Source organism: Peromyscus eremicus, chromosome 2, assembly GCF_949786415.1.
Source record: "Peromyscus eremicus chromosome 2, PerEre_H2_v1, whole genome shotgun sequence".
Classification (NCBI taxonomy): Eukaryota; Metazoa; Chordata; class Mammalia; order Rodentia; family Cricetidae; genus Peromyscus; species Peromyscus eremicus.
Window position 1 is genome coordinate 162,733,506 of NC_081417.1, and position 26,614 is coordinate 162,760,119.

At 47.4% G+C, this 26,614-nt stretch overlaps 2 protein-coding genes across 2 annotated transcripts in view; both read left to right on the forward strand.

Annotated features, from left to right (window-relative positions):
* Positions 1–26,614, forward strand: part of Cep104 (centrosomal protein 104) — a 32,767-nt gene that overhangs the window by 1,747 nt on the left and 4,406 nt on the right. Inside the window, exons 2-17 of the mRNA XM_059255931.1 lie at positions 416–478; positions 722–804; positions 2,211–2,379; positions 2,688–2,846; positions 4,062–4,289; positions 6,632–6,829; positions 7,300–7,467; positions 7,977–8,150; positions 9,454–9,630; positions 12,980–13,186; positions 13,696–13,803; positions 15,417–15,447; positions 16,308–16,374; positions 16,852–16,960; positions 25,396–25,534; positions 25,682–25,749. Of these exons, the coding sequence (XP_059111914.1) occupies positions 416–478; positions 722–804; positions 2,211–2,379; positions 2,688–2,846; positions 4,062–4,289; positions 6,632–6,829; positions 7,300–7,467; positions 7,977–8,150; positions 9,454–9,630; positions 12,980–13,186; positions 13,696–13,803; positions 15,417–15,447; positions 16,308–16,374; positions 16,852–16,960; positions 25,396–25,534; positions 25,682–25,749 (2,148 nt within the window). The remainder of the gene's footprint in view (positions 1–415; positions 479–721; positions 805–2,210; positions 2,380–2,687; positions 2,847–4,061; positions 4,290–6,631; positions 6,830–7,299; positions 7,468–7,976; positions 8,151–9,453; positions 9,631–12,979; positions 13,187–13,695; positions 13,804–15,416; positions 15,448–16,307; positions 16,375–16,851; positions 16,961–25,395; positions 25,535–25,681; positions 25,750–26,614) is intronic.
* Positions 21,116–22,488, forward strand: LOC131904363 (heterogeneous nuclear ribonucleoprotein C). The gene is made up of 2 exons (XM_059255485.1): positions 21,116–21,225; positions 21,272–22,488. The coding sequence occupies exon 2, from the start codon at positions 21,301–21,303 to the stop codon at positions 22,204–22,206; it is 906 nt and encodes a 301-aa protein (XP_059111468.1). The 5' UTR covers positions 21,116–21,225; positions 21,272–21,300; the 3' UTR covers positions 22,207–22,488.

The window sequence follows — 26,614 nt, forward strand, 5'->3', positions numbered from 1 at the left end:
CATTTTTCCCCCTTCCACCCTATCTGCATGTGTCTACCAGTAGGAACTGGTTAGGAACTTGGGCTGCAGTGATGGTTGGGAAGGAGAGCAACTTCTCCACCTATGGTGAGAGGTGAAAATCAGCACATGGGTAAACTGAGCTGTGTTAATTTAGTGTTTCTTTTCCTTTTCTGGGGTAATGTGGATAGAGACCTCTTATTGGGAGACTCTGCTAAAACCCTAGGTTAGTGATTATTGTTTTAGAACCCTGTAAACCATAGCAACTTGGTTGAGCATTAGAAGAGTAGTCTTCTTAATGTATTGATCACTTACTGTCAGTGCACTTGGGGATGCCCCCTCCTGCCTGATAACACCACAGGCAAGAGTTGGTTAAAAGGCTTAAAGCATCTCAAACACTGATTTGACTATTTCTTAGGTGGCTTTGGTTGCAATAAATATCATTGGAGACCCTGCAGATTTTGGTGATGAAAGCAATATTGTAAGTATAGAAATTTAGTTCCTAAAAAATAAAAGGAATTTCTGTGGGAGGAGGAATCTTTAATTCTCATCACAAAATATGTCAATTCAGAAGGGCTCAAAACTTTCCTCAGGAGTTTTAGCTGCCCATCCAGAAGACTAGGGCCACTGAGTCTTGTTAGCATCTCTCTTAAACAGCTGTGAAGTTAAGATTTGTTTTGTCCTTTGTTTGCTGAGAGTCTAAGAAGATGTTTTGTTCCCAAAGACCTCTAGAGAGAAGCTGATTGACCATTACCTTGGCCACAGTCCCCACAGTGATGACCCAGCCCTAGAAGGAACTTTTGCTGGGTAAGACCCTTCCCCCATTCCTTCACAAAACACTTCATAACTCCTCAGTCATTCCAAAGGATTCGGGGTCTCGGTGAGGCTTAGGTCAGGTGAGAGCAGATAAGCCACTGGTTGGGTTACTTTGTGTCCATGCAGAGATTAAGATGACTGCATATCTTGCACACCTGCACTGCTGCCATTCAGAAATGCTTCAGTTCTGTATGTACAGGTGTTAGCAAAGGTTCCTGAGAACAGTGATGCAGTTGTCCACCAGGCCACAGCTCTCAGGCTCTGCTTCAGAGTTCTGAGTCTGCGGGAGAGCTGAGTGTACCCTCACCTCTGTCACCACTGGTCAGTTCCTTCCTGGTGGCCACACTTTGATTTCCCCAAAGCCTGAGCCTGCAAAGCAGCCACAGAACACAGTGCATGCTCCAGAGGAGCTTCCACCTTTAGTGCTGGGGCAGGCTGTGCCTGGCCTGTCTGGCCCCCAGGATTTGGTGAAGCGTGAGTGTCAGTGCTGAAATTCACTGTGAGAACCTGACCTGGCCCTGGGGTGCTGCATAAGAGTGGCTGTGCTCCTGCCCTAGAAATTCTGACTATGGCGCCATGGGACTTTGTGTGTGTGTGTGTGTGTGTGTGTGTGTGTGTGTGTGTGTGTGTGTGTGTGAGGTTTTTAAAAATAAAATCTATATTTCTGGGACATCATGGCAAAGTGATGTAGAGTTGCAAGCATAATGTTGAGAGTTAATATGCGGTGTGGGGGGACAACATGTACGTTATGTCAACCCTTACATTACTGGATAGAAGGGATGTTCAGAGCGGCTGCAGCTGTCCATCACTGTCACTGGGCTGGCGGAAAAGGGCCTGATTAAAGGGGGCATGAGGTGACAGAAAGAAGCCTGAGGATTTTTAAATGGTATATGCCCAAGTCCCATTTGAGCTTATTATGATTCAAGTTTTCCAACTAATTCTTTGTTTGACAAATAATATTTAATTAAACTTCACCTAGATGTAAAATACCCAAGTCACAGCTTGTGTTTGGCTTACTTCATGCAGCCAATGCCGCTGATGTGAGACCCTGAAACTGGTCCTCTGAATCTGTGCAGTGTGGTCCTGGCACATGCTATTGCTGCACTTTGTAGCCCAGAAGGAAGTCAATCACTGCCGTGCTGTACATTTTAAGAATAGTGGCAAAAATCACATGGTCATGGATGCCGAGTTTATCTGAGGCTCAGCCTGACACGCAGCTCAGTGAAGCACCAGGAGCAGGAGCCCAGAAAGCTCCTGACTGCAGCCTAACCAGCCTCTCTGAGTCTGTACTCCTTCACATAGGAGGCCCTGTGAGCTGTGCTGGGACCTTCCTTAGCTGTGTGTTCAATATGAGCTGTTGATTCCCCTGACCTGAGGGGCTCGTCTTCTCTCCTTAGGAGATCTGATTATATCTCTCCACTTGATGACTTGGCATTTGACATGTACCAAGACCCTGAAGTCGCACAGATCATCCGCAGGCTGGATGAAAAGAAACGGGACGCTGTCAAGAAGGAGCGCTACGACCATGCCAAGAAACTGAAGCAAGCCATCGCTGACCTACAGAAGGTACAACTTCTGAGAACATGCCCTCCGCTGCTGCCTGGGCTGGGTCTCCTCTGCACCACCCCCACAGGGTTCCTAAAGGCTGAGCAACAGACAAGGAGTCAGTCCCAGGCAGGTAGAGTTGGGGATGGACAAGCAGCACCTTGAATGTGAAAATGTGGAGATGGAATTGGAGGCTAACTGCTCCTTTGGCTGTTGGGCTATCTTGGCCTGTGGAGCTCCTTAGCACACTGCATTGAGACAGCATGCAGCACAAATCCCTCCCACCCACAACTGTCTTGTGAGAGCAGATGCCTGTGTGTGTGCCGCAGGTCGGTGAGCGCCTGGGACGCTACGAGGTGGAGAAGCGCTGCGCAGTGGAGAAAGAAGACTATGACCTGGCCAAGGAAAAGAAACAGCAAATGGCACGCTACCGTGCCCAGGTGTATGAACAGCTGGAGCTGCATGGCCTCCTGCAGGGCGAGCCAGAGGTCAGAATGGGCCACAGGGTAGGGGCAAGTGGGAGAGAATGAAGGCTAATCAGAGTTGTGCTTGGGCTTTGTGCTGTGTGGACTAAAGCAGGAACTCCATGCCATGTGCAGTCAGCAGGTTTCTGCTGGGATGGGATCTTCTAGAGTTCACATAGAAGATGAGGAGGAGCCCAGGGTCAGGACGATCCAGGCACTGTCACTTACCAGGGACCCCTCTAGCCTGACCTCTACATTGTATGGGCTGTGATACCTGCACCATACGCCCACAGGTATAAACCCCCGGATTAGTCTGAATGAGTGAAGACAGACCTCTAGCAAGATGCCCATCCCTAGTCTTACAGTCCACATAGGAGAGGATGACTCCATGGCAGGTGAAGGAAGGGGACATGGTGCCTCATGCAGACTGCCATTTTTTACCAGTCCTACTCTAGGCTGCCAGTCTCAGGCTGGTACTGATGGTGTGTACCTCTGCCTTCCTGGCAAGTAGAAACATAGACCAGTGAGAATCGCAGTGTGGTATCCAGGGCAGACCTGCCAGTCAGCTCTGCCAGTTTGTATTGTGAAGAGTCCCTTGACCAGCTGTGTAATGCATGGCCAGTTCTAAACCGAGGGTCCTGCCCCAGTGCCTGCCTACTAGTGTGCTTCTAGCACAGATACATTTGTGAAACATGCCCCAGCATGCATACTCATGTTGCCAGGTGTTTGGCACTGCTTGTAGGCTGCACTGTAACCATGGCAGAGACAGCTGAGGAGATACATGGTCCTGGGACTTAAGAGTGGACCGTTGCATGCCAGGGTTCCTCGCTCAGCATGGCTTCCTTCAGATGGCCTGCCGTGGTCATGGCCCCCTGTCCTTCAGATGGCCTGCCGTGGTCGTGGCCCCCTGTCCTTCAGATGACCTGCCGTGGTCATGATCCCTTGTCCTTCAGATGGCCTGCTGTGGTCGTGGCCCCCTGTCCTTCAGATGGCCTGCCATGGTCGTGGTCCCCTGTCCTTCAGATGGCCTACCGTGGTCATGGCCCCCTGTCCTTCAGATGGCCTGCCGTGGTCGTGGCCCCCGTCCTTCAGATGGCCTGCCGTGGTCATGGCCCCCTGTCCTTCAGATGGCCTGCCATGGTCGTGGCCCCCTGTCCTTCAGATGGCCTGCCGTGGTTGTGGCCCCCGTCCTTCAGATGGCCTGCCGTGGTTATGACCTCTTGTCCCTCTTTCCTCCAGATACAGCGGCCTTTTGCTTTGCCCCTCCAGCCCCTTGCCTCGCCCAGCAGTCCCCAGCACTGGAAGGCAGTGTCCTCACTCCCGCGCACAGAAGAGCTGGTAACGGAAGACACATTTGCAGGCCCTATCCTCCAGGAAAAGCCCTTGGCATATACCTTGGCATCTTCTCCTCGGCATTCAGCAGTGGACCAGTCCCCACCTGCTGCAGGCCCTGCACCTAGGAGCCATGTAAGTTACTCCACTCCAGCATGACTGTTACCAGCAGCATCACTGAGGACCTGGGCTGTACTGGGTACTAATCCCAAAGCACAGGTATGTATCTGTCCCCAGGGCCAACCCTCCTCCTCAAATCTAAGAGGGACCTGGGACTCTGACTAGAGCAGAGCATGAGTAAACATGTGTCCCTTGGCCACATCCTTTGAGAGGCACATCTGTAACCCACCCTGCTGGACCCTCTGGATCTGCCATGTCATCTGTGGGCTCCCAAAGTCTATCTTTTGAACCCATGATTCTTCTGTAAGAAAGTATATACATATACTTCAAGCATTGCTTCAAAGAATAAGAAAGCATGTGTAAAATTGCCCATACCTGGAGCTCTCAAGAAGCTGAGGCAGGATTGCTGCCGGTTCAGCTTGGACTACATAGCAAGTACCAGGACATCCAAGGCAATAGAGTGAGAGCCTGTCTCAAAGAAAATGTTAAACTCCCCTATACATACTTTCCAGATAGAGTCTCAGTCATGTGTCGGTTGTCACCATGCCTGTTAGAACACAGGAAACTTGAATCAAGCTGGGCTTTTTATTGACTGTTCCAGCTAGAAACACAATGGGTCCTGCAGGTTTCAGGATCGGTGTGACTCAGGAGCTCAACATTGTCAGCAGAAACCGGATTTCTTCCTGTCACTTGACTCCCCAGCTCCTTGTCTCCCTAGGCTGCCTACTGTCATGCCAAGAGGTCCCCACTTCAGTCACACAATCCAGCCTCTGAAGCAGCAGCAAGAACAGAGGAGATCCCTATGCTGACTGGCCTCACCAGGCCTTTCTAGAAGTACTGATGCCGCTGAGGCCTAGTCTTCCATGTTGTCTCAGGTTCCACACAAGTGGTTTCAGACTTTAAGAAATGTGCTTTCCTCACATGTGTACAATCGCCTGCTGTCTGAGCTTCAGTGCTGAGTCGGGAGTGCTCCCTCTCTGCTCTCACTCTACTGCACAGCTGCCTTTTAATTCTGTGCCTTTGTCTCTGACTGGACAAAGTCAGGAGTGCTCCCTCTCTGCTCCCACTCTACTGCACAGCTGCCTTTTAATTTTTGTGCCTTTGCCTCTGACTGGACAAAGTCAGGAGAGCTCCCTCTCCGCTCCCACTCTACTGCACACCTGCCTTTTTAATTCTGTGCCTTTGTCTCTGACTGGACAAGGCTGGAGTGCTCCCTCTCTGCTCTCACTCTGCTGCACACCTGCCTTTTTAATTCTGTGCCTTTGTCTCTGACTGGACAAGGCTGGAGTGCTCCCTCTCTGCTCCCACTCTACTGCACACCTGCCTTTTTAATTCTGTGCCTTTGTCTCTGACTGGACAAGGCTGGAGTGCTCCCTCTCTGCTCCCACTCTACTGCACACCTGCCTTTTTAATTCTGTGCCTTTGTCTCTGACTGGACAAGGCTGGAGTGCTCCCTCTCTGCTCCCACTCTACTGCACACCTGCCTTTTTAATTCTGTGCCTTTGTCTCTGACTGGACAAGGCTGGAGTGCTCCCTCTCTGCTCTCACTCTGCTGCACACCTGCCTTTTTAATTCTGTGCCTTTGTCTCTGACTGGACAAGGCTGGAGTGCTCCCTCTCTGCTCCCACTCTACTGCACACCTGCCTTTTTAATTCTGTGCCTTTGTCTCTGACTGGACAAGGCTGGAGTGCTCCCTCTCTGCTCCCACTCTACTGCACACCTGCCTTTTTAATTCTGTGCCTTTGTCTCTGACTGGACAAGGCTGGAGTGCTCCCTCTCTGCTCCCACTCTACTGTACACCTGCCTTTTAATTCTGTGCCTTTGTCTCTGACTGGACAAGGCTGGAAGGGCACCACGGACAGTGCCTGGTGACTTAGGTACTGGAGGACTGAAGGCTAGGATGGCAGCTGCCTCACCAAGGAGCACCACAGAGGAGCTTGTTACAGATTCCCTAACTGGGGGCTGTGTTGGGCCCCCAGATAATAAGTGTGTTTATTGTTCTGTGCAATGCAGTAAAAGTGTGTCAGCAAACACTAGTCTGAAAAATAATGGGATGACCCTTCCTCCTGAACTTTGTGTCAGCTGAACTGAAATGGCTGCAGGTGACTAGTATCTGAGCTGAATTTCTGTGGGAGTGTTGTTATTCCATGTCTAAGTGAGTTCAGGCAGGAATGGAAGGCTTCGTCAAATTTTTCCAATTATAACCCACTTGTAGGAATTATTCTAGTCTGATGCTACTTATACTTAGATGACTAATCCCTTTAGACCTCTCGCCCAGTAGCCCATCAGGCTGTGGAGGAGACGTCCTGGGCAGAGCACCCACCCACAGCACTCTGCTTGCCTCTGCTCACGTACAGGTGGACGCCCTGCCCTACGATGAACGGCCTCTTCCTATTACTCGAAAGCAGTTGGGGGAAGCATCTGCAGAACCAGAAGTGAGAGAGCCAGACAGCAGTGATGTCCGGAGACGGGGTGTCTCAGGGGAACCCGAGCCCCTGACAGAGAAGGCCTTGAGAGAAGCCAGTTCTGCCATTGACACCTTAGGCGAAGCCTTGGTAAAAAGGAAGACCGAGTTATGCACATGCATGGCACGCATACAGTGTGCACATGCAGTGTTTGCATACAGTGTGCACATACAGTGTGCACATGCAGTGTGCACATACAGTGTTTGCATACAGTGTGCACATGCATGCAAACTTGGAGCACACTGATGGGGAAAGAAGGGAAAACAGCTCTAGGGTTTTTTTGTTTGTTTGTTTGTTTTGCTTTGTTTAGTGTGTGTGTGCATGTGCGTGCATGCGTGTGTGTGTGTGTGTGTGTGTGTGTGTGTGTGTGTGTGTGTGTGTGTGTGTACATCCTGCCATTCACATGTGGAGCTCTCAGGTCTTAATTTCCCATTAACGCAGCTCTACCTCTCATTCTGCAGAGTAAAAGAGTTTTAAAGTGCAAGATGGCAGTCTGGGGTGGCTGTGTGGGGCTGGACAGTCTGCCTCCTGAGGTAAAGCAGGACTGCTGTTCCTGGCAGGTGGCTGGGGCCTATTCTAAGACGTGGTCCTGCCGAGAAGATGCACTGCTGGCATTGTACAAGAAGCTGATGGAGATGCCTGTTGGAACCCAGAAGGAAGATTTGAAAAACATACTCAGAGCATCTGTCTTTCTCATCAGAAGAGCCATAAAGGACATTGTGACCTCAGTAAGTCCTTTGCCTGCTGTCCCCAGGTCATTGACATAACCATGAGTTAGCTTTCAGTAGGCCAGGAATGAGGGTTCTCCAGCAAGAGGCACATCCTAGGCTCCAGGGAAAACGGCAGGTGGGAGATGCTGCCCTTGCCTGGGCACTTCCCCTGCTCTGCACAGCCTCCTTTTTCCCACAGAATTCAGCAGATGTGCAGCCAACGTCAGCTCTCATGTTTTAATGAGACGTGAGGGGCCGAAGAGTTGCATCCCTTTTTGTAGCTCTGACAGGCTTGAGAATGAGCATTCCAAAAAAGAAAAGTTGAGGACTGGGTGTCTGTCAGGAGTGGTGAGCTGGCATCAGTGGTCAGGAGAGTTAAGTGGTGAGGGCTGAAATGAGAGCAGGGCCCGGGCATGGGATGCCATGCTTGGAAGCAGATTATAGTGTAACGTCCACATTTGTTGATTTCCTGTTTCCTCCTGAACTCCCACCACAGCAGCTGATCTGTCTGACCTCATTTTCTTCAGGTCTTTCAGGCTTCATTGAAATTGCTGAAAATGATAATTACACAGTATATTCCCAAGCACAAGCTGAGCAAACTGGAAACAACACACTGTGTAGAGAGAGCTGTTCCCCTTTTACTCAACAGAACCGGAGACTCCTCGGCTCGCCTCCGTGTCATAGCTGTGAATTTCATTCAGGTCTGAACTTCCCCAACACCTTGTGGATGTCTAACTCGGCCTTGCGGGGTTCTCTCCTTCAGAGCCTCAAGCACACTGCTGTTCTATCTGTTCTCATTCTTTGACCAAGCATACTTACTCTAGGTTCAGTGTGTGAAAAGCCACATGTAAATGGGCAAGAGGTTTTTGACACACAGTGTATGAAGTACTGTGAAAATATATTTGGCTTTATTTAAAGTAGCCAATGAGCATGTCTAGTTTAGGAACCTTGTTTTGTTTTTCTTATTGTGAGACTTGGTCTCATGTAGCCCTGGCTCACCTAGAACTTGCTGTGTAGCCAAGAGTGACCTAGAACTAGACATAGTGTTCATGCCTCAGCCTCCAAAGCACTAGGATTACAGATGTACATTGCCCAGCCGATTTAGGGATCCTTAAGCTCCATATCTAGACTTGAGAAAATCTGAGAATTTGTTAAAATTTGATGCAAGTTTTGTGAGTGTATACATCTGTCTTAGAACTTTTGTCATTCTTCAGAGTGTGAAGAATCTCAGACCTGGTTTTATTAAGAAACTTAAATTTCAGAGAAAACAGATACGGAACCCATGTGTGGTTTCTCACACTCTCCTGTGACTCCAGCTCACAGGATCCAATGCCCTCTTCTGGCCTCCAAAAAAACATCTACATTCATGTGGCATACACACACAGACACGCTCACACATAAATAAAAATAAACTTTCAAAGTCACCAGATTAACTGAGCCTCCATGCTCAGGCCCCCTTGTTTCAGGAACCTGCTATCCTGACCTCTGGAGGCCATATTTACTATGCCGTTGTGCTTTGTGTCTGGACCATCACTCATGGTCCAGACACAGAGAGAGATCATGACTACATACTGAGCGCATGTGGTGTGGCAAGTTTAAGGAGCCCTATCACCCAACAATGGAAGCACTGGATGGGACTTTCACTCTGGTCCACTAGCGATTGTATTACCAGAGAATTATTGACACTTGCTTGATGCTAAAATTCTATCTCTAATCCTAATCTCTTTCTAAACTTTACATTCAGAAAAAATACCAAGAATAGAAGCCTTCAGGTTTTCAGGGGGTTTTTGCAAAGTTCTCCTGGCTCTTGTGTTGATGTCTTCTGCCTCCGATCTATGGTTCTGAGACCCCAGCTCCCATTCCTAATTCTCCTGTGGCTTGTCACTGTCCCTTTGCTTCCCTGTTTGTTCTCCTCGGTGTTCAATGTGACAGTCATGCTAAGTTGTACTAAGTCACCTCTAGCTTCTTACCTGTAATAGTTGACCAGTTGTGCTGCATTTGTAGGAAATGGCCTTGTTTAAGGAGGTGAAGTCTCTCCAGCTCATTCCGTCCTACCTGGTGCAGCCGCTGAAGGCCAATGCTTCCGTTCATCTGGCAATGAGCCAAGTGGACCTTCTGGCCCGGCTGCTGAGAGACCTGGGCACTGGGAACTCAGGCTTCACCGTGGACAATGTGATGAAGGTGAGCCAGCCTCATGTGACATGACACCGGCCCCAGCACCACAGCTTAGAGCAGGGCTGTCTAATCAGTGACTGAGGCAGTGAACATGCGGGAACATCTGGATCTTCCTGCTATTTCCTCACTAATTAGTGAGAGCATAGAATGCACAGGACACTGTCCACAGTGGGGAGCAAGCATAAAACCCCAGGTTCAATCTGCAACACTGCATACACCAGGCTATACACTCCTGTAATTCTAGCATGTAGGCGGTAGAGGCAGGAGAATCAGAAGTTCTAGATTATCATTGACTACATCGTGAGCTTGAGGCCAGCCTGGACTACCTAAGATGGTTTCTCAAAAAACCTGAAAAACGGGGCTGGAGAGATGGCTCAGAGGTTAAGAGCACTGACTGCTCTTCCAGAGGTCCTGAGTTCAATTCCCAGCAACCACATGGTGGCTCACAACCATCTGTAATGAGATCTGGTGCCCTCTTCTGGCCTGCAGTCATACATGCTGTATACATAATAATAAATAAATAAATCTTTAAAAAAAAAAAAAAAAAAAAACCTGAAAAACAAAAAACTTCTAATGAAAGTCTTTATGGTCCAGCCTTAAAAACTTTCTCCCAGAGTCCAAAGGAGGCTCTACAACCAGCAGAGATAAACTATTTCTAAGAGTTGTGGGATGAGTCTACTCACAACATGCTTTTTCTATCCATGTCTCTTTATTCTCTCCTTCTTCTCTAAATCTACAGTTTCTTTTCAGCTCTCATTCTTAGCTCTCTCTTGCCTGACTGTCCACACATTTTTAACTCCTTGCAATCCTAAGAAAAGTCTCAAAACCCTCAAGGACATAGCACATGCCTAGAATAGATGATAACAAGCAGAGCCGTTACCGTGGTAGCGCAAGGTTCCAAGGTCTGAGGACCAGAGTCAGGGACACAGTGCCCAGTGCAGCAAACTCTGAGACATAGCGTTTACCAGCAGACTCAGCAAGCGAAGAACTGACAGACTTTTCTTAGGGTGTTTTGTGTTAGTAACCTTGGTAAGACATCTGCGACTCTGACCTTGTGCATAACTGTAAAGTTTTAAACTTATCTATTTACAAAGGCCTTTAGTCTAGTTTGAACTTGCTTTGAAATAAAAATGAGCTAAATGCATGCAGTTTGTGTTAGACTGAGGAGAGATTTTTTTGTTTTTGTTAGTCTGAGTAAAAGGAACAAAGAAGACTTTAAGTGTCTACCGTCTCATGGGACAGTAGATCTGGCTATGAAGTATATCCTAGTATATTTTCTATATATCAAAATTATATGCCAGGTGGTGGTGTCACACGCCTTTAATCCCAGCACTTGGGAGGCAGAGACAGGCAGATCTCTGTGAGTTCGAGGCCAGCCTGATCTACAGAGTGAGTTCCAGGGCAGCCAGGACTGCTTCACAGAGAAACACTGTCTTGAAAAAACAAATAAAAAAAAAATTATACAGCTAAATGAAAAGTCATTTTCCTGACAACCCATAGATATATGGGCCCATAAGATTTAGATGTAATCAAAAGATTACAAATACACATTTCATGAAAATACATGGTAATGGGGAGATATCATTGCATAAGAAATTATAGATAAAAGCAACAGTATTCAGAGTTGGTGGCCTGCAAGCCTTGCTCGACAGGTTAGCCCATCAGAGAACATTCCACTGGTGGGTTGACATCTGAATTATCAGTTGCTATAAACTGTAATTGCATTATGGCCCACAATAGCTCATGACAATGACCTCTGACAAACTTCTTTGCTTAAAATACAGAATATAAACCATGCCTATCTTGGTCTCCTGCCTGGATCACTGCCAGACACTTGTTTTATGACTGAGCTCCGCTGTCCATGGTACAGGACACCCCTAGTGTGTGTGGCTCAAGTCTGAAGTGAAACAGAATAAACCAGTGGGACACTGATGGCTGCCATCACATTCAGCTCCACCTGATGATGCAAAGGAAAGGAAAAGAGGAGTGCAGGGATGATTGCAGGAATGGATGAGCAGGGCCAGGGGGTGGCTGTGCAATGCAGACTGAATGCCGAGTCAGGGAAGCTCCAGGGAAGGGCGGACCAATGTCTCTGATGTAAGAGTACATGAAACAGACTGGAAGGAGCAGAGGACCCAGTGTGGGAGCCTGATGGTGATGTCGAACAAGCAGGTGTGGGGTAGAACCTAAGAGTGGGGCTCAGGCTAAGCCCTTCAGAAGTGTGGGAAATGAGAGGCCCAGTGCCCAGAGCCACTGGGGAGGCATTGACCTCTAACATGGCAATGCCAGCCTAGACCTGGGTAGTGCATTTTGACATGATTGTATGATGGCACCATAGTGCAGTTAAAATGAAAGACATAGGCAGTGGTTCTCAACCTTTCTAATGCTGCGACCCTAGAATACAGCTCCTCATGTTGTGGTGACCCCAACCATAACATTATTTTTGTTGCTACTTCATAACCAATTTTGCTACTGTTATGAATTGTAATATAAATATCTGTGTTTTCTGATGGTCTTTGGGGGTCATGACCCACAAGTTGGGAACCACTGACATAAGGTGAGTGAGCTCAGGATCTGGAAAGCATGATACTGAGCACTGGTGGAGCAGAAGACACAGTGTGCATGTGGAGTTCAAAGGATAACTTGTAAGAGTCAGCTCTCTCCTTCCACTATGGGTCCCAAGGCTAGGACTCAGACAGTCAGGCTTGGTGGCAAGTACCTTTACTGACTGAGCCATCTCGCCAGTATGTTTTGGTGCTATGTACAATTACAGTGCTAGGGACAGAACGTGGATATGTTAGACAGGTGCTCCTAACACTAGCTGCATCCCCAGCACCCTGCTCATAATGTTACAATGACAGAACTGCACAAACAGACGCACTATGCAAAGTGACAGCCTGTGGGCAGCAGCACACATCAGCTGCAGATGAATGGGAACCTCCAGGCAGGGGAAGAGAACAGCCTGGGGAGATGAGCAGGGTACAGGAGAGCCAGACAAACAAAAACCCCATAGAGGTGTCACCCTACTTGACATAGATGCTGCGTCCCTGTGGTTTGTGTTAGTCCCCTGTATATGTGGAGTATTTCGTAATATTAAGTGTGGATGGATGGAAGTTAAAGAGTGCTTCATAGCACACTAGAAGTAAAAGCAAAGCATAGCTCTGGATTTGAGTGTGCTATGTGCCAGCATGTTGAAGGGATCTGTGGGTGTGTGGCTCCCTCTGCTCTTGTCTCCTCATTGCCTTGTCTTTATTTTCCAAGTCTTTGCAGTACCCCATCGGTCACTTTTGTGCTGGGAGAAGTTAACTTTGTTGTTAGAAAATCAGTAGCAGAGCTGAGACTGCTTTCTTTGCAGTTTGCACTGAGCGCCCTGGAGCACAGGGTGTATGAGGTGCGAGAGACAGCAGTCAAAATCATCCTGGACATGTACAGACAGCACCCAGCCCTCACCCTGGAGCACCTTCCTCCAGAAGACAGCAGCACACGCAGGAACCTTCTCTACAAAGCCATTTTTGAGGGATTTGCTAAGATAGATGGCAGGCCAACGGAGGCTGAAGTCAGGGTGAGTTGGCGTTCATGAGTCGATGAAACTGCAGTCTGTCTTTAAGAAGTGACCTGGAACATGGACCAGCCTTGCTGACTCTTGCCAGTGATCTCAGCACTGGGAGGCTGAGCTAAGAGGATGCTGTGAATATATAATACATAATACATAATACATAATAAGAGGAGGCTGGGCAAGGGAGAGAGAGAAATAGCAGTGCCACTTGAGACATAATGGACGGCCAGTGTCTTTCCTAAGGAGCCCATATGGAGCACAGTCTGTAATAAGAAGCAGGTCCCTGAGCCAGGCCCTGGCCTGTCCTTGTCCATGTCCTGCCTGTGAGCTGTGAGACCATCATCCCCTGTCTGGGAAGAGCAGGATTAGTGATGCACAAACCTTTAGTAAATCACTGAAGAATTTGCTTTTAATATGAGTTACAGTCATCCATATTGATGCTATAATTTGTCTCCCAATGTCTGAAGCTACCCTCAGAAAGTTCTTCTAATGGGGAAAAATGTTTTTTTAACCAGGCCCAGAAAAGAGCAGCCACAAAGGAAGCAGAAAAACAGAAGAAAGAGGAGATGAAGGCTCTGCAGGGCCAGTTGGCAGCTCTGAGAGAGACCCAAGTTGGAGCCCAGGTCAGAATGTCGCCTGAGTGTGTGGGGGGGGTGCTGGGGTGATGCAGAGGGTGGCTTTACTTTCTTTTTGGTTGGTTGGTTGGGGCACAAATAAAAGAAGGCCTGCACCAGGCCCATGGTGTCCCATGTCAGTTACTAGCCAGTTCTACTGCTACTGTGAAGCTTGAGGGGAAAGTTCTTCTGCCTACCCTCAAGATGGCTCAGGGGGTCTTTACTGCCAAACCTGATGCGCTGAGTATTCCGGGGACCCGCATGACAGAAGAACTACTAACTCCATAAAGTGGCCCCCTGACCTCTGTACTTGACTGTGGTGTGCATGTGCTGCTGCCCCCACAGACACAGTTAAAGTAATTTTTAAAATGTAAGAGGGCAGAGGTCTTAAGAAGTTCCACAGTCCCAAGTGCAAAGTTCAGTCTTGCAAGGCACACTTGGAGCCTGCCTCCAAGCTCCTCATGCCTATGGCCACAGCTACTACACAAGCTCCAAGGATGCTGTGAGGTGGGCAGAGGTCTCCCATGCTGCTCTCTACCCAAATGAGAAAGAACAAGTCGAGAAGCAGAAAACACATCTACAAATATATTTGCCCAAAAGGGCTGAAGGTCTCTAGACCTTCCCACCAAAGGCCAGTGTGAGAGTAGCAGTAAGGAAAGGAGAAAGCAGGGCAGCCTGGAGCTGGCCACGGAGACTGCAATGCCTCCTGGACCGCTGTGGCAGGATGGTAGCCACCAGCAGGGGTGCAGTCCGTGCTGAGTGGTTTCCCTGCTAGTTTACAGGTGTGGCTAACTAGAGGCTAACTCCAGGTCACAAGCTAGCTAGGACACGGCCAGGTGTCTGCTGCCCACCATACCTGTGTTGGTGGGGCTCGTGGTCACTTGGCTAATAGAAATGAAACTCACCTGTGGAGGAGATTGGTAGCCTTGGTGTATGTGTGTCTATGGAATGGTGGAACTAAGGGGCTTAAAGAGAGCAGGAGGAAATGCTGGAGTTGTTTTGTTGTTGTTGATTTAACATGGAGTCTCACGGTGTAGCTGAGGCTACCCTAGAACTCATCAAGTAGCCCAGGCTGGCCTCAAATTTGTCACCTTCTTGCTTCTGCTTAACAGGTGCCAACATCACAAGTGCTCACCACCAGGTTTGGCTTGAAAAGATTGCTGATGCCTCTTTCATAGTTTGGTGGAGCTGAGTTAATTACAGCGCTGTAGAAGCTGAGGCAGGAGGATTGCGATATTGAGGCTAGCCTGGCCTGCATAGATGAGACTGTCATAGATAGATAGATAGATAGATAGATAGATAGATAGATAGATAGATAGATAGATAGATAATAAATAGGTAGGTGGGTAGATAGATAGATAGATAGATAATAGATAGGTAGGTAGGTAGATAATAGGTAGGTAGATACATAAATAGGTAATAGATAGGTAGGTAGGTAGATAGACAGACTGACAGGCAGATGGGACTGTCATAAATAAATAAATAGAAAAAACATGAATTCTGTTACTCTTTGGTGGAAATAACAAACAAATCCAGACATGTACTTTGAGGATAGTGCATCCTGGATATATTGCAGCTCCCAGCCGCAGTTCACTCCTGACTATTTCTGTCTTTGTGTTTAGGAGAATGACGCTATGAAGCTCAAGAATCAAGGTGAGCAAATTCCAATCAGGGTAACTCAACAATGAAATCACTTCCTTTGTCAAGCACATACCTTTAATCCCAGGACTCAGTGACGGGATCTCTTGTGAGTTTGAGGCCACTCTGGGCTATATAAGTTTTAAGCCAGCAGGGCTGCATAGTGAGACTCTGTCTCAAAACAAAACAAAATCACTTCCTTTAACAGGCCTGGTGTCATACATATGAGCTAGGGAATGGCAGATGAGGCAGGAGGATGGTGAGTGTCTTAGTTACTTTTCTGTTGTGCTAAGATGTCATAACCAAGGCACCTTGTAGAAGAAAAAGTTTATGTGGGGCTTGCAGTTTCAGAGGGTGAGCCCATGACTGTCATGTCAGGAGCATGGCAGCAGTCAGCAGGCACAAGACACAGAGAGAGTGAGATGCTGGGAATGGCATGGGCTTTTGAAACTTCAAAGTTTGCCCCCAGTGACACACCTCCTCCAACAAGGCCACACCTCCTAATCCTTCCCAAACAGTTCCACCAGCTGGGGACCACGTGTTCAAACATGAGCCTGTTCTCACTCAAAGCACTGCAGCAAGTGGGAGGCGACTCCAAGCTACATAGCAAGGCCTTGGCCACACACCAGGGCTGCTGCAGTGTAGCACATGGCAGCAGTGCTTTCCATGGATGGGCAAGGCCCAGATTTGACTCCTAAGAAAAAGAAGCTGCTTCTCTTGACTCTGCAGCCCTAACTGGATACAAACTGTGTGTACACCTTACCACTGGGTTCATAATAAAACAAAATGACATTTTTTAAAATTACTACTTTTTGCTGAAACTTTAAACATTTCAACCAAACATTACTTAAATTGTGCTTTTTTAATCTGCTCAGACCCTCAAGGAAGGAGAGGTGCCCCACCTGAGACTCCAGAAATCCCAGATAACCACTATTTGGATAAGTGAGTGATACCACCTGTGTCTGTTGCATGGGGCCATGGAGAGGCCCTGGGCGTGCATCTCCTCCCTGGCTCACTGTGACTCTCCGTCTCTGGATGACTCTTCCTGATTCCAAAGCCTGGAAACGGCCCTAAGCCAAACCACACTGACTTGGGCCTGCCACAGCCGCAGCCCCACCTTTGCCCCATAACAGTTGCCGTGGACATCCTGTCCACGAGCAGGTCCAGTCTGTAAGGGCCTGGGCTGTCCTCTAGCTCTTCTGTGACTTATGCCAGCTGTTTGGTAAGGTCCTTTCTCCAGGCGTTATGCATGGACCCTGAGCCCTGCTATCCTCCCCAAGAGGTACAGCCTGCCCTCAGAGCACCAGGCATTTCAGGACAGGAGGGGTCTGGGGGGTCCTGAGTCTAACACAGTAGGGGTTGAGTGGTCCTGGTAACCAGAGCGTGCCTTTCACTTCCAGCTTTTCTATTTCATTGTAGTCTGTGCATCTTTTGTGGGGAGAGGAATGAGTCCTTCACAGAAGAGGGTCTGGACCTGCACTACTGGAAACACTGCCTCATGCTGACGAGATGTGACCACTGCAGGCAGGTCAGATGCTGGGCATGGGCTATGGCCACTCACAGGTGACCACTGCAGGCAGGTCAGGTACTGGGCATGGGCTATGGCCACTCACAGGTGACCACTGCAGGCAGGTCAGGTACTGGGCATGGGCTATGGCCACTCACAGGTGACCACTGCAGGCAGGTCAGGTGCTGGGCATGGGCTATGGCCACTCACAGGTGACCACTGCAGGCAGGTCAGGTGCTGAGCACTAGGACACCTAGGTTTTGACAAAAAGACCAAAGCATGGGGTAACCCAGATCTTTGAAGCTTCAAAGGGAAAGTTGTAAGGAAAGTAGAGTCCATGCTGTGGCCCAGAGGGACTGGCTCTGTCAGCCACTGTCTCTACCACCCTCAACTCAAGCTATCTCCATCCCACTTCGATGGTATTCACAACATTGTTGCTTGGACTTGGGTAAGTGGAGTCCTGCAGTGTGGGCCCATGCTCTCCTGTGTCCGATTGCCTACTGCCATGTCTGTGCTTTGCATAGACCATAATTGATTCATACGCTTGACTGTTCCAGTTTGGAACTGCTGGGAATAGCTCTGCTTCTGGCAGTCTCCTGGGAAACATAAAGAAACACCCACTGTCCCCAGCCAGGACACTAATTCGGATGCTCCAAGTCTGACTTACCAGTTAATTTATTAGTTACTCATGGCTGACCCTTGAACAGATGCAGCACTGAAAAGTATTCCCACTCCCCAGCCCTCAGTCAAGCTTCCACTTACTGTCTACTGAACAGTACACAAGACCGTGTGTGGCTGATGTGGGAACAGGGATAGTGAGTGGAGCCTCTGGATGGTAACAGCTCCATGACCATCACCCAGACCTATTGATCATGATGGTCATTTCTTATTTCATCGTTATAAGTGTGGGGCCAAGGTACTCTGTAGGTCACCACAGTCTCTGCCCCTTGGGGCCAGTCGTTACATTAAGCCCAGAGGAAAGAGCTGCACTACCACACCACATCCTCCAGGGCTTGCCTTCTTTCTGCCCGCTTCTGCTGTGTTCTCGGAGCTTGTGGGGTAATACAGAATATTACCACTGTTAGGTGGAAACTGCAACCAACAATTTACACCAACACAAGAAAGCAAAGAAATGTGTTCACCCTCGATCAACAGAGGCCAGGACACAAGGGCAGTGGGGTCATGCTGGGCTGAAAGAAGCCAGTGGCTGGTTCATAGACACCATCTGCGGCACCAGTTCCATGAACTTGTCTCTTCTAGGCAGTTGAACTTCCCTTTTTGTTCCCTTACATGGCTCAGCAGACTCTGGGACAAGGTTGTAGGGTAAAAACAGTGCTTTCCCACCTAACCAAGGCTCAAAGAGAGTAAGTTCGGTGAGAAGATGTTTTTGAGTTAACAGCCGTATTAAGTTTGTCCTTCTACATGTCACAGCAGCAGACATGTATCCTCAGCATTTTGGCCCATTAGGATTCTCTGAAGTAACTGGTACTCATTACAAATGGAAGTGCCCTTGACCACAGCTCACAGTAGCAATAATCTAGAGACATAAACACAAATGCTCAGAAGACACTATGACAGACGTATCATTTGGGAAAACAGTAGCAGTGGCCTCCCCGCTGGGGCCCATGGCCTCATCACTATGGGTCTTTGTTGGCTTACCTGAGTTCTCTGCTGTAGAATGGGGTTTAACCCTGTCAGAAAACTGTTGGCTAGACCATAGAACGTGGCTGCTGTTGCACTAGCAGGACCTGGCATGTTGTAGCGTAGCAAGCAGAGTTCATAGCTGTGCAGGACCTTTGTGACAGACCTTCCCAGTAGCCTGCATAGCACTTTCTGGCACTGCCTTAGCCAGCCAATGGGGAGGATCCTAGCTGGATTCCTCCATGTCTTTCTACTACAGCAGTAGGGACTTAGCACATGCTTCTGGCATGCAGCCAACAGTGTGTGTGGTTCAGGTGGCCTAAAGGGTCTACAGATTGTAGGGGGGTAGCCCACTCAGAGCACTCAGGTTTTCCACCGGGAGCCTTATGGTTCCTGGGACAGGGTGTCTTCTGCTTTTAAACCCTTTACCTGCTTATTTGACTGCTGGTACAATGCCTTCCTAGGTCTATTAGAAGGCTATAGTGAGACCTTTCTACAGAGTAGGCAGGTCTCTGAAGGCCTCTTGGAAAGAAGTTGGAGTGGTTTCCACCTCATGAGCGTTCATTCCTCCACAGCAGTGGGGAAAGGATCAGCAGCACCTCCTTGTCATCTGTCCTGCAGAGGCCCATGGGCATTGTGACACTGTCTGGCCCTCCATCTCCAGCAAGTAGCCAGGTGATGGGCACCACTGTGGCCTGCTTCCAGTCTTGCCCCCTGTGTGCTGCTTGAAGGCGTGTACTGTGTTCTCTGATTGAGTGCCATTTTCAGGACCTCCTATAAAAAGGTGTCCCACCCTCTACCACACAAGGACAGGCATATGGAGATTCCCCTGTGGATGTTCCAGCCCTAGATGGCTCAGCCTCAGTTGCAGATGCCTCTTACAGCCTGTAGCAGGCAATGCAGCTGCTTCTCCCAGACTTTTTTGGCTCTCTCATGTCTATAGCTCTGATGTGCTGTGTGGATTTTCCTGTGGAGACATACAGAGCATTTGTTCCCCGATAGGACACCAACAGAACAAAGAGACGGTTCTGCCTGGCGTGGTGAGCCAGTGAGTTTCCTGAGGCTACTCATGGCAGCTGGTACAGTTCACAGAGCTGTGTCAGTGGACCTTCCACTTCCATGTACTACTCTAGGGCCTCTTCAGGATGACCTCAGGAGTGGTGAGCGGAATCTCAGGCGAGGGCTGCAGCTCCATCCATTACCATGTATCAGGCTGTTGGTGTATTGTTTTGCATAATTTTATTGCCATAACTCTGGGTTCAAGATCAGCACAGCATTCTCTGCTCTACAATGGCCATGATCAGGTTAATCATGGCGTATCGATATGACCACAGCCCTGGGCTACATGTCTAGCCTGGTCCTGTTGTACAGACTTTTTCTACTGGACTGGTATCCAGAGATACTGCAGAGTCCTGGCCACCTGGCACTTCTGTTCTCACATGCTGCACACTGCCTGTGACTGAGGTGGGCGCCCTTTGTCCACTGGTCAGTGGCCATCTTTGCTAGGTGTAGCATGAATCTTAAAAGTTCTTATTAATAAGATCAAACCCGGGGCCAATTATTGGGGTGAAATGCTGGATGGTCAGAGAGACAGAACAAGCCACAGCTAACCTCACCTGGCCAACTTCTCAGCTGGTCTTGTTTCCTCAGACTGGAAGCCTCTGTGTCCTCATTTCCGAGGCTCTCAGCTGAACTGTGCTGCTAGAAGCCTGAAAGCTTAACCAGCCAAATGCTTGTAGTTTCTGGTCCTCACGCCTTATAGATCTTTCTGCTTTCTACCATCACTGCCTGGGATTAAAGGCGTGAGTCACCATGCCTGGCCATTTCCAATGTGGCCTTGAACTCACAGAGATCCAGAGGGATTTCTGTCTCTGGAATGCTAGGATTAAAGGTGTGAGTGCCACCATTTTCTAGCCTTTGTATCTAGTGGCTGTTCTCTCTCTGAACCCAGATAAATTTATTAGGGTGCACAGTATTTTGGGGAACACAATACCACCACAGCTAGGTGCCTTTCTGTTGTCACCTTGTCCATCTGGGTATAGCCGTCTGTCCATTAGATGCAGTGGGCCCGCCCGTCTTCTTTCCTTCTCAGCCATGTCTGTCTTTTCATTGTCTCCACATGTCTTTTGAATGGAAATCTATAGTCGGACTTTCCTTTGGGCTGCCAGCTCACAAATAATGACACTGAGACTTGTTAATTATGAAAGCTTGACCATTAGCTTAGGCTTGTCATACTAGCTCTTATAACTTAAATTAACCCATATTTTTGTTAATCTACGTTCTACCACATGGCTTTTACTTCTCTCACATTCTGTGTGTCCAACTCATTCTGTGTCTCAATGGTGTCTCCTGCGCGCCTCAATTATCTCCTCTTCCCCTCTCTGCCCGGAAGTCCTGCCTGTACCTTCCACCTAGCTATTGGCCATTCAGCTTTTTATTACACCAATCACAGCAATACATCTTCACACATTGTACAAATATCCCACAACATCCCCCACTTTTGTCTAAATAAAAAGGAAAGATTTTGATTTTTGTGGAGAGACGGCGAGCGAACGGTCGTGAGCTGCTTTGCCCACTGTAGCTTCGGCGTCTCGGCACGGAACCGCCGTAGGAGAGGCAGTCTCTTCTCTCTCTCCGTCTTCTCGGTTACAAATCACTTGAAATATATAAGTTAGTGGAACTTTGCTTGAGCTTTGTGAGAGACCTTGTAATCAAAGGAGATGGCTAGCAATGTTACCAACAAAACAGACCCTCGATCCATGAATTCCCGTGTATTCATTGGGAATCTCAATACACTTGTGGTCAAGAAGTCTGATGTGGAGGCAATCTTTTCAAAGTATGGCAAAATTGTGGGTTGCTCTGTGCATAAGGGCTTTGCCTTCGTCCAGTATGTTAACGAAAGAAATGCCCGAGCTGCTGTAGCTGGAGAGGATGGCAGAATGATTGCTGGCCAGGTTTTAGATATTAATCTGGCTGCAGAGCCAAAAGTGAACCGAGGAAAAGCAGGTGTGAAACGATCTGCAGCGGAGATGTACGGTTCCTCATTTGATTTGGACTATGACTTTCAACGGGATTATTATGACAGGATGTACAGTTACCCAGCACGTGTTCCTCCTCCTCCTCCGATTGCCCGAGCTGTGGTACCTTCTAAACGTCAGCGCGTTTCTGGAAACACCTCTCGAAGGGGGAAAAGTGGATTCAATTCGAAGAGTGGACAACGGGGATCTTCATCTAAGTCCGGAAAGTTGAAAGGTGATGACCTTCAGGCCATCAAGAAGGAGCTGACTCAGATAAAGCAAAAAGTAGATTCTCTGCTGGAAAGCCTGGAAAAAATTGAAAAGGAACAAAGCAAGCAAGCAGACTTGTCCTTCTCATCCCCAGTAGAGATGAAGAATGAAAAGTCTGAAGAAGAGCAGAGCAGTGCCTCTGTGAAAAAAGATGAGACTAATGTGAAGATGGAGTCTGAGGCCGGTGCAGATGATTCTGCTGAGGAGGGTGACCTGCTGGATGATGATGACAATGAAGATCGGGGGGATGACCAGCTGGAGTTGATCAAGGATGATGAAAAAGAGGCTGAGGAAGGAGAGGATGACAGAGACAGCGCCAATGGAGAGGATGACTCTTAAGCACATAGTGGAGTTTAGAAATCATTATTCATTTACCTAGGCGCTTGTGAGAGATCACAGTAACAGCAGATCCTCTCCCCTAGAACTTCAGCACATTCTCACTGTTCACCCTCTCCTTATCCTTCCTGTTTCATTGATTCATAATTGCCCTGCGCCTAGTTCCATTTTCACTTCCTTTGATGCTCCTTAGTAGTTTTGTTAAGTCTTACCTTGTAAGTTTTGCTTTTAATTTTGATACCTCTTTGACTTAACAATAAAAAGATGTATGGTTTTTAAAAAAAAAAAAAAAAAAAAAAAGGAAAGATTTTAATTCTAATACAATAAAATTATACACAATAAGGACAATTATCGAGTAAGAAATACATTTACAATGTCCAGTCTTTTTGTATTTGGCGAATTTGGAGAAATTCCTTTATTATCTATTCTATTTGGATGAATCCAACATTTTATACCTAAAACATTTTTTATCATAACTTGTATTACCATCCTAAAAATATGCTTTTAGATCTTAAAACATTTTCTTAGATAAACAACTTAGACTTTTATGTCTTTCCACCTTTATAAACTTTATATCTCTTATATGAGTTTCTTTTCTGAATTTGGTAACAAAGAAAACTGTAACTATAACTATCTCATCTTCAACCCCATCAGAGACCTGAGAAGGATATAATATTACCTGAGTAAACAGGAAGTACAGAGCAACTTCCAAAATTGTAAAAATGACAGAAACAGCTGGCTGCCTGGACAGTCACTCAAGGTTCCTCTGCAACATTGAGGCATCCGTCTTCAGCCTACAGACCTAGAATATCTGACAGACTTTTCTGTGAAGCAGGAATTTTGAAGAACTGTCCTACCTTGTCTTGGCCAAGTTCAGCAGTTGCTTTCTTTTGTGTCCTGCATGTCCAGTTTGAACAACATACTGTCAGCAGTATAGGCAAGGGCAGTTTCTTGCCCAAATGGCTAGCTTTACCACAATGAAAGCAAACTCCATATATATGGAGGTTCTTTGATGCCCATCAAGCACATGTGTCTAACTGTCATGAAAAATCTTATGTTATTAAAACATCTTAAATGCCATGTTCTGTAGGTCTTTGAAGTGGTTGAAGACCATCTATTTAAAATATATCTGTTTGACCTTGAAAACATACCTAACATGACAACAAATTTGATTGTTATAGATGACTAACTACTAGCCTACATTTCTTAATTATCTTAGACAGTTTCTAATAATAGCCTTTAAGGACTAGAACGTTACATTACATTTTAAAATGAGCTGCATAGGTACAATACCTTAAACAAGAGTAGAAACATATATACAGTATGTTCTAACAAAAATAACCTTAATTTTGTATCAATATGAAAAAAAATACCTTAAGCAAGAGTGGAAACATATATTCACTATAACAAAAATAACCTTATATTTGTATCAATATCTCAAAATCTATACCAATGTAAAATATTTAAGACTGGTAGTTGCTTTTTTAGTTTAAAAGTAGATTTGATAATCTACCCTTTCATCCTATCCTTCCTATGTCCCCCTTTTTTTTTTTCAAAATGAGATCCCTGAATCTAATCTCCTTTGCTCAGCTTTTTTTCCTGACCATGATCAATAACAACTTGTAACCAATTCCCCTAAATGATGGTAAACATACATAACCCATCAAATCACCAAGAATCATCCACCCCACCTCTTGGGAATATGGCCAGCATGTTTTCTAGACTGCTTCCTGTTGTCTGGGGGCATCTTTAGGGGATCCTAAGAAAACTGAGATAATGGTCAAGTCCTGGGAGATCTAGCTGTATTATTTATTTGTTTGTTTGCTTGCTTGCTTAGTCTCTGTATGATGGGAAAGTGTGGAGCTTTTCTGAAGTCCTGGCTGGAGTAGTTTGTGAGGCTGGACCATCTCAGCTAACAGCTTTGAAGTTGTTCTAGATGCAGAATTTTGAGGAAACTGTAACAGAGGCATTCTGAGAAGCTGGATCATTAGGCTACTTATCTTCATTGGTGTCTAGTCATTTTTTTCTGAAAACACAAATTTTTTATAGTAACATATATTTGCATTAACACAAGTATGGAATGTGCAGTGTGTACAAGTCAGCTAAAGATGATTTTCTGCTTTATGTTTGAGCAGGTAAAAGGCAATTGTCAACTTTATAAGTCCATTTGGACTGTATAATAAAACCTCTATCCATGCCATATGAAAGGATGGCATGTAATAATAAGTCATGATGACTCTGTAGCCAGCAAGATGTATCATGTCTCATACCATCTCAGAGCTGTTCCCATGCAGAGGGCATCAGCATACATGTCACCTGTCTTGTAGTCTTTCCTGGATTCCTCCCTCACGTCTGCAGCCAAGATCCTCAGGAGGACTCCCCTAGTCAAATCTGATCTTTGATCATTTTGAAGGAATCCCCATAGCTTTTCGTTTCCTATGGAAACAGAAGCACAACCTCATCCCCCATTCTGTGTCTCCGACTCATTCTGCATTTCAATGGTGTCTCCTGAGTGCCTCAATTATCTCCTCTTCCACTCTACCTGGAAGTCCCGCCTATACCTCCTGCCTAGCTATTGGCCATTCGGCTTTGTATTACACCAGTCACAGCAACACATCTTCACACAGTGTACAGATATCCCACAATAGAAGTCTTTAGTTTGGGGCTGTCCCCCTACCAGTCTTTCCTAGGGTTCATGCCCTAATCTACTTCTCTCCTGCTCTGATCCTCTCTCTTCAAATGAGGAAGACAAGATGGGGAGTGTTCTGTTTCCTCTGCCACACAGGGAAGAGTGTAAGAGGGCAGGTCCTACCCTTTGGACACTCACACCCCTGCCTGGCAGAAGAAATTCTGAAAGCCCCAGGTGTGCGACTGGCCTCTTCAACAGTGTGTGGTGCCATGGCTATGTGGAAGGTATTCCTACCAAGTGTTAGATGAGTGGGAGTTATATGCACATTCTTAGAGATACTGGGGAGCCAGAATTTGAACCCAGAGCCACAGCAGACACTGAAATCAACTGTAGCTCCACCCCCTCCCATGACCTTTACATGGCACTAAGGTGGCATGAGAAGGACACAGGGTCTCTACAGACACTGTAGGTCAAATACCAAAGGACCCAGAAGAGCTGCCCTGTTCTCTATACGGTCTGCACTGCCCCACAGAAGTCACATTGCTCTGTCTTTTGGGGTCCAGGTGGTTGAGATATCCAGCCTGACAGAACACCTGCTGACAGAATGTGACAAAAGGGACGGGTTTGGGAAGTGCCACCGCTGCAGCGAGGCTGTTCCCAAGGACGAGCTTCCCAGGCACATCAAAACTAAGGAGTGCAACCGTGAGTGTCATCTGGTCACCAGGTGTCCTCCCTGGTCATGGTCCAGCTACTGTTGGGGGTCAGGCCTGGGCATTGTGGGATTAGATGCATCTTTCCTCTCCCTGAGAGTTCACCCAAGTAACCAAGTCTTTGTTGAAATCATTTCAGCTGCCAAATCGGAGAAGGTGGCAAACCGATGTCCTCTGTGTCATGAGAACTTTGCCCCTGGAGAAGAGGTGAGGAGGCCTGAGCTGAGAGGGAGCAGCAGGGAAGCACTGGGCATATCCTTAGGATGGTGGTTATGAAGCATAGTGCCCTCTTGGCTTCCTAACAGCTGAGTCTCAGTCACTGGGAAGTCAGACACTGTGGTTTTACACTTCCTGGTCATGGCTTTCATGTGTGGATCCAGGCCTCGCTGGCATCATGGGCGGGTCTGTAGCCCATAACCATTTGGAGTAACAAAATGTTCCCCATAGTGGTTGATAGTTCTCTTCCTTCTCAGTGACATGCTCTCCTCCTGTCCTCAGTAAATAGCATGGTGACACAGGCAGCTTTTTGGCATGGACTTTGCCTTTGGTGTTTGGGTATGCTTGCAGGGCCCGGGGTACCCATGGATCTACCCCTTTCTAGCTGTCTACACAGTACAGTGGTGGTGCCCTCCATGCCAGGCAGCTCTAGAGACCTTCTCTTGGCTCTGCTTCTGCCCCAGGAGATGCTATAGAGCCCAATATTCTTTCAGGTCACCTTTCTTCATCACCAGTGTTGTGTGACTTTTCCTGGGGAGATATACACATCTATTCACCCCAGAGAAGGAGCCCACAATAGTACAGTACCAAAATCCAACTTAGTGAACCATGAGTTATACTGGGATAACTTAAGAGGAATGTATTTTGAGTTGTTTACCTTCTTGCTTAAGGAATTTTCCCACTGGATGAAATGTTTCAATCTTGAAGGAAACTATTACACAACACTAGGCAGCTTTCAGAATGACAGGCCCGCTCACTAGGTGGCAGCTTATCGGCTTTTAGTGTCTTGCTAAACTCATGGATAAGAGTAGATACAGAGCCACAGCCATCCCTGTCCTTATGGATGATCACCTCT

Excerpts from the sequence above, each read along its gene's own strand:
- LOC131904363 (XM_059255485.1), top strand. The coding sequence starts at position 21,301 with ATGGCTAGCAATGTTACCAACAAAACAGACCCTCGATCCATGAATTCC.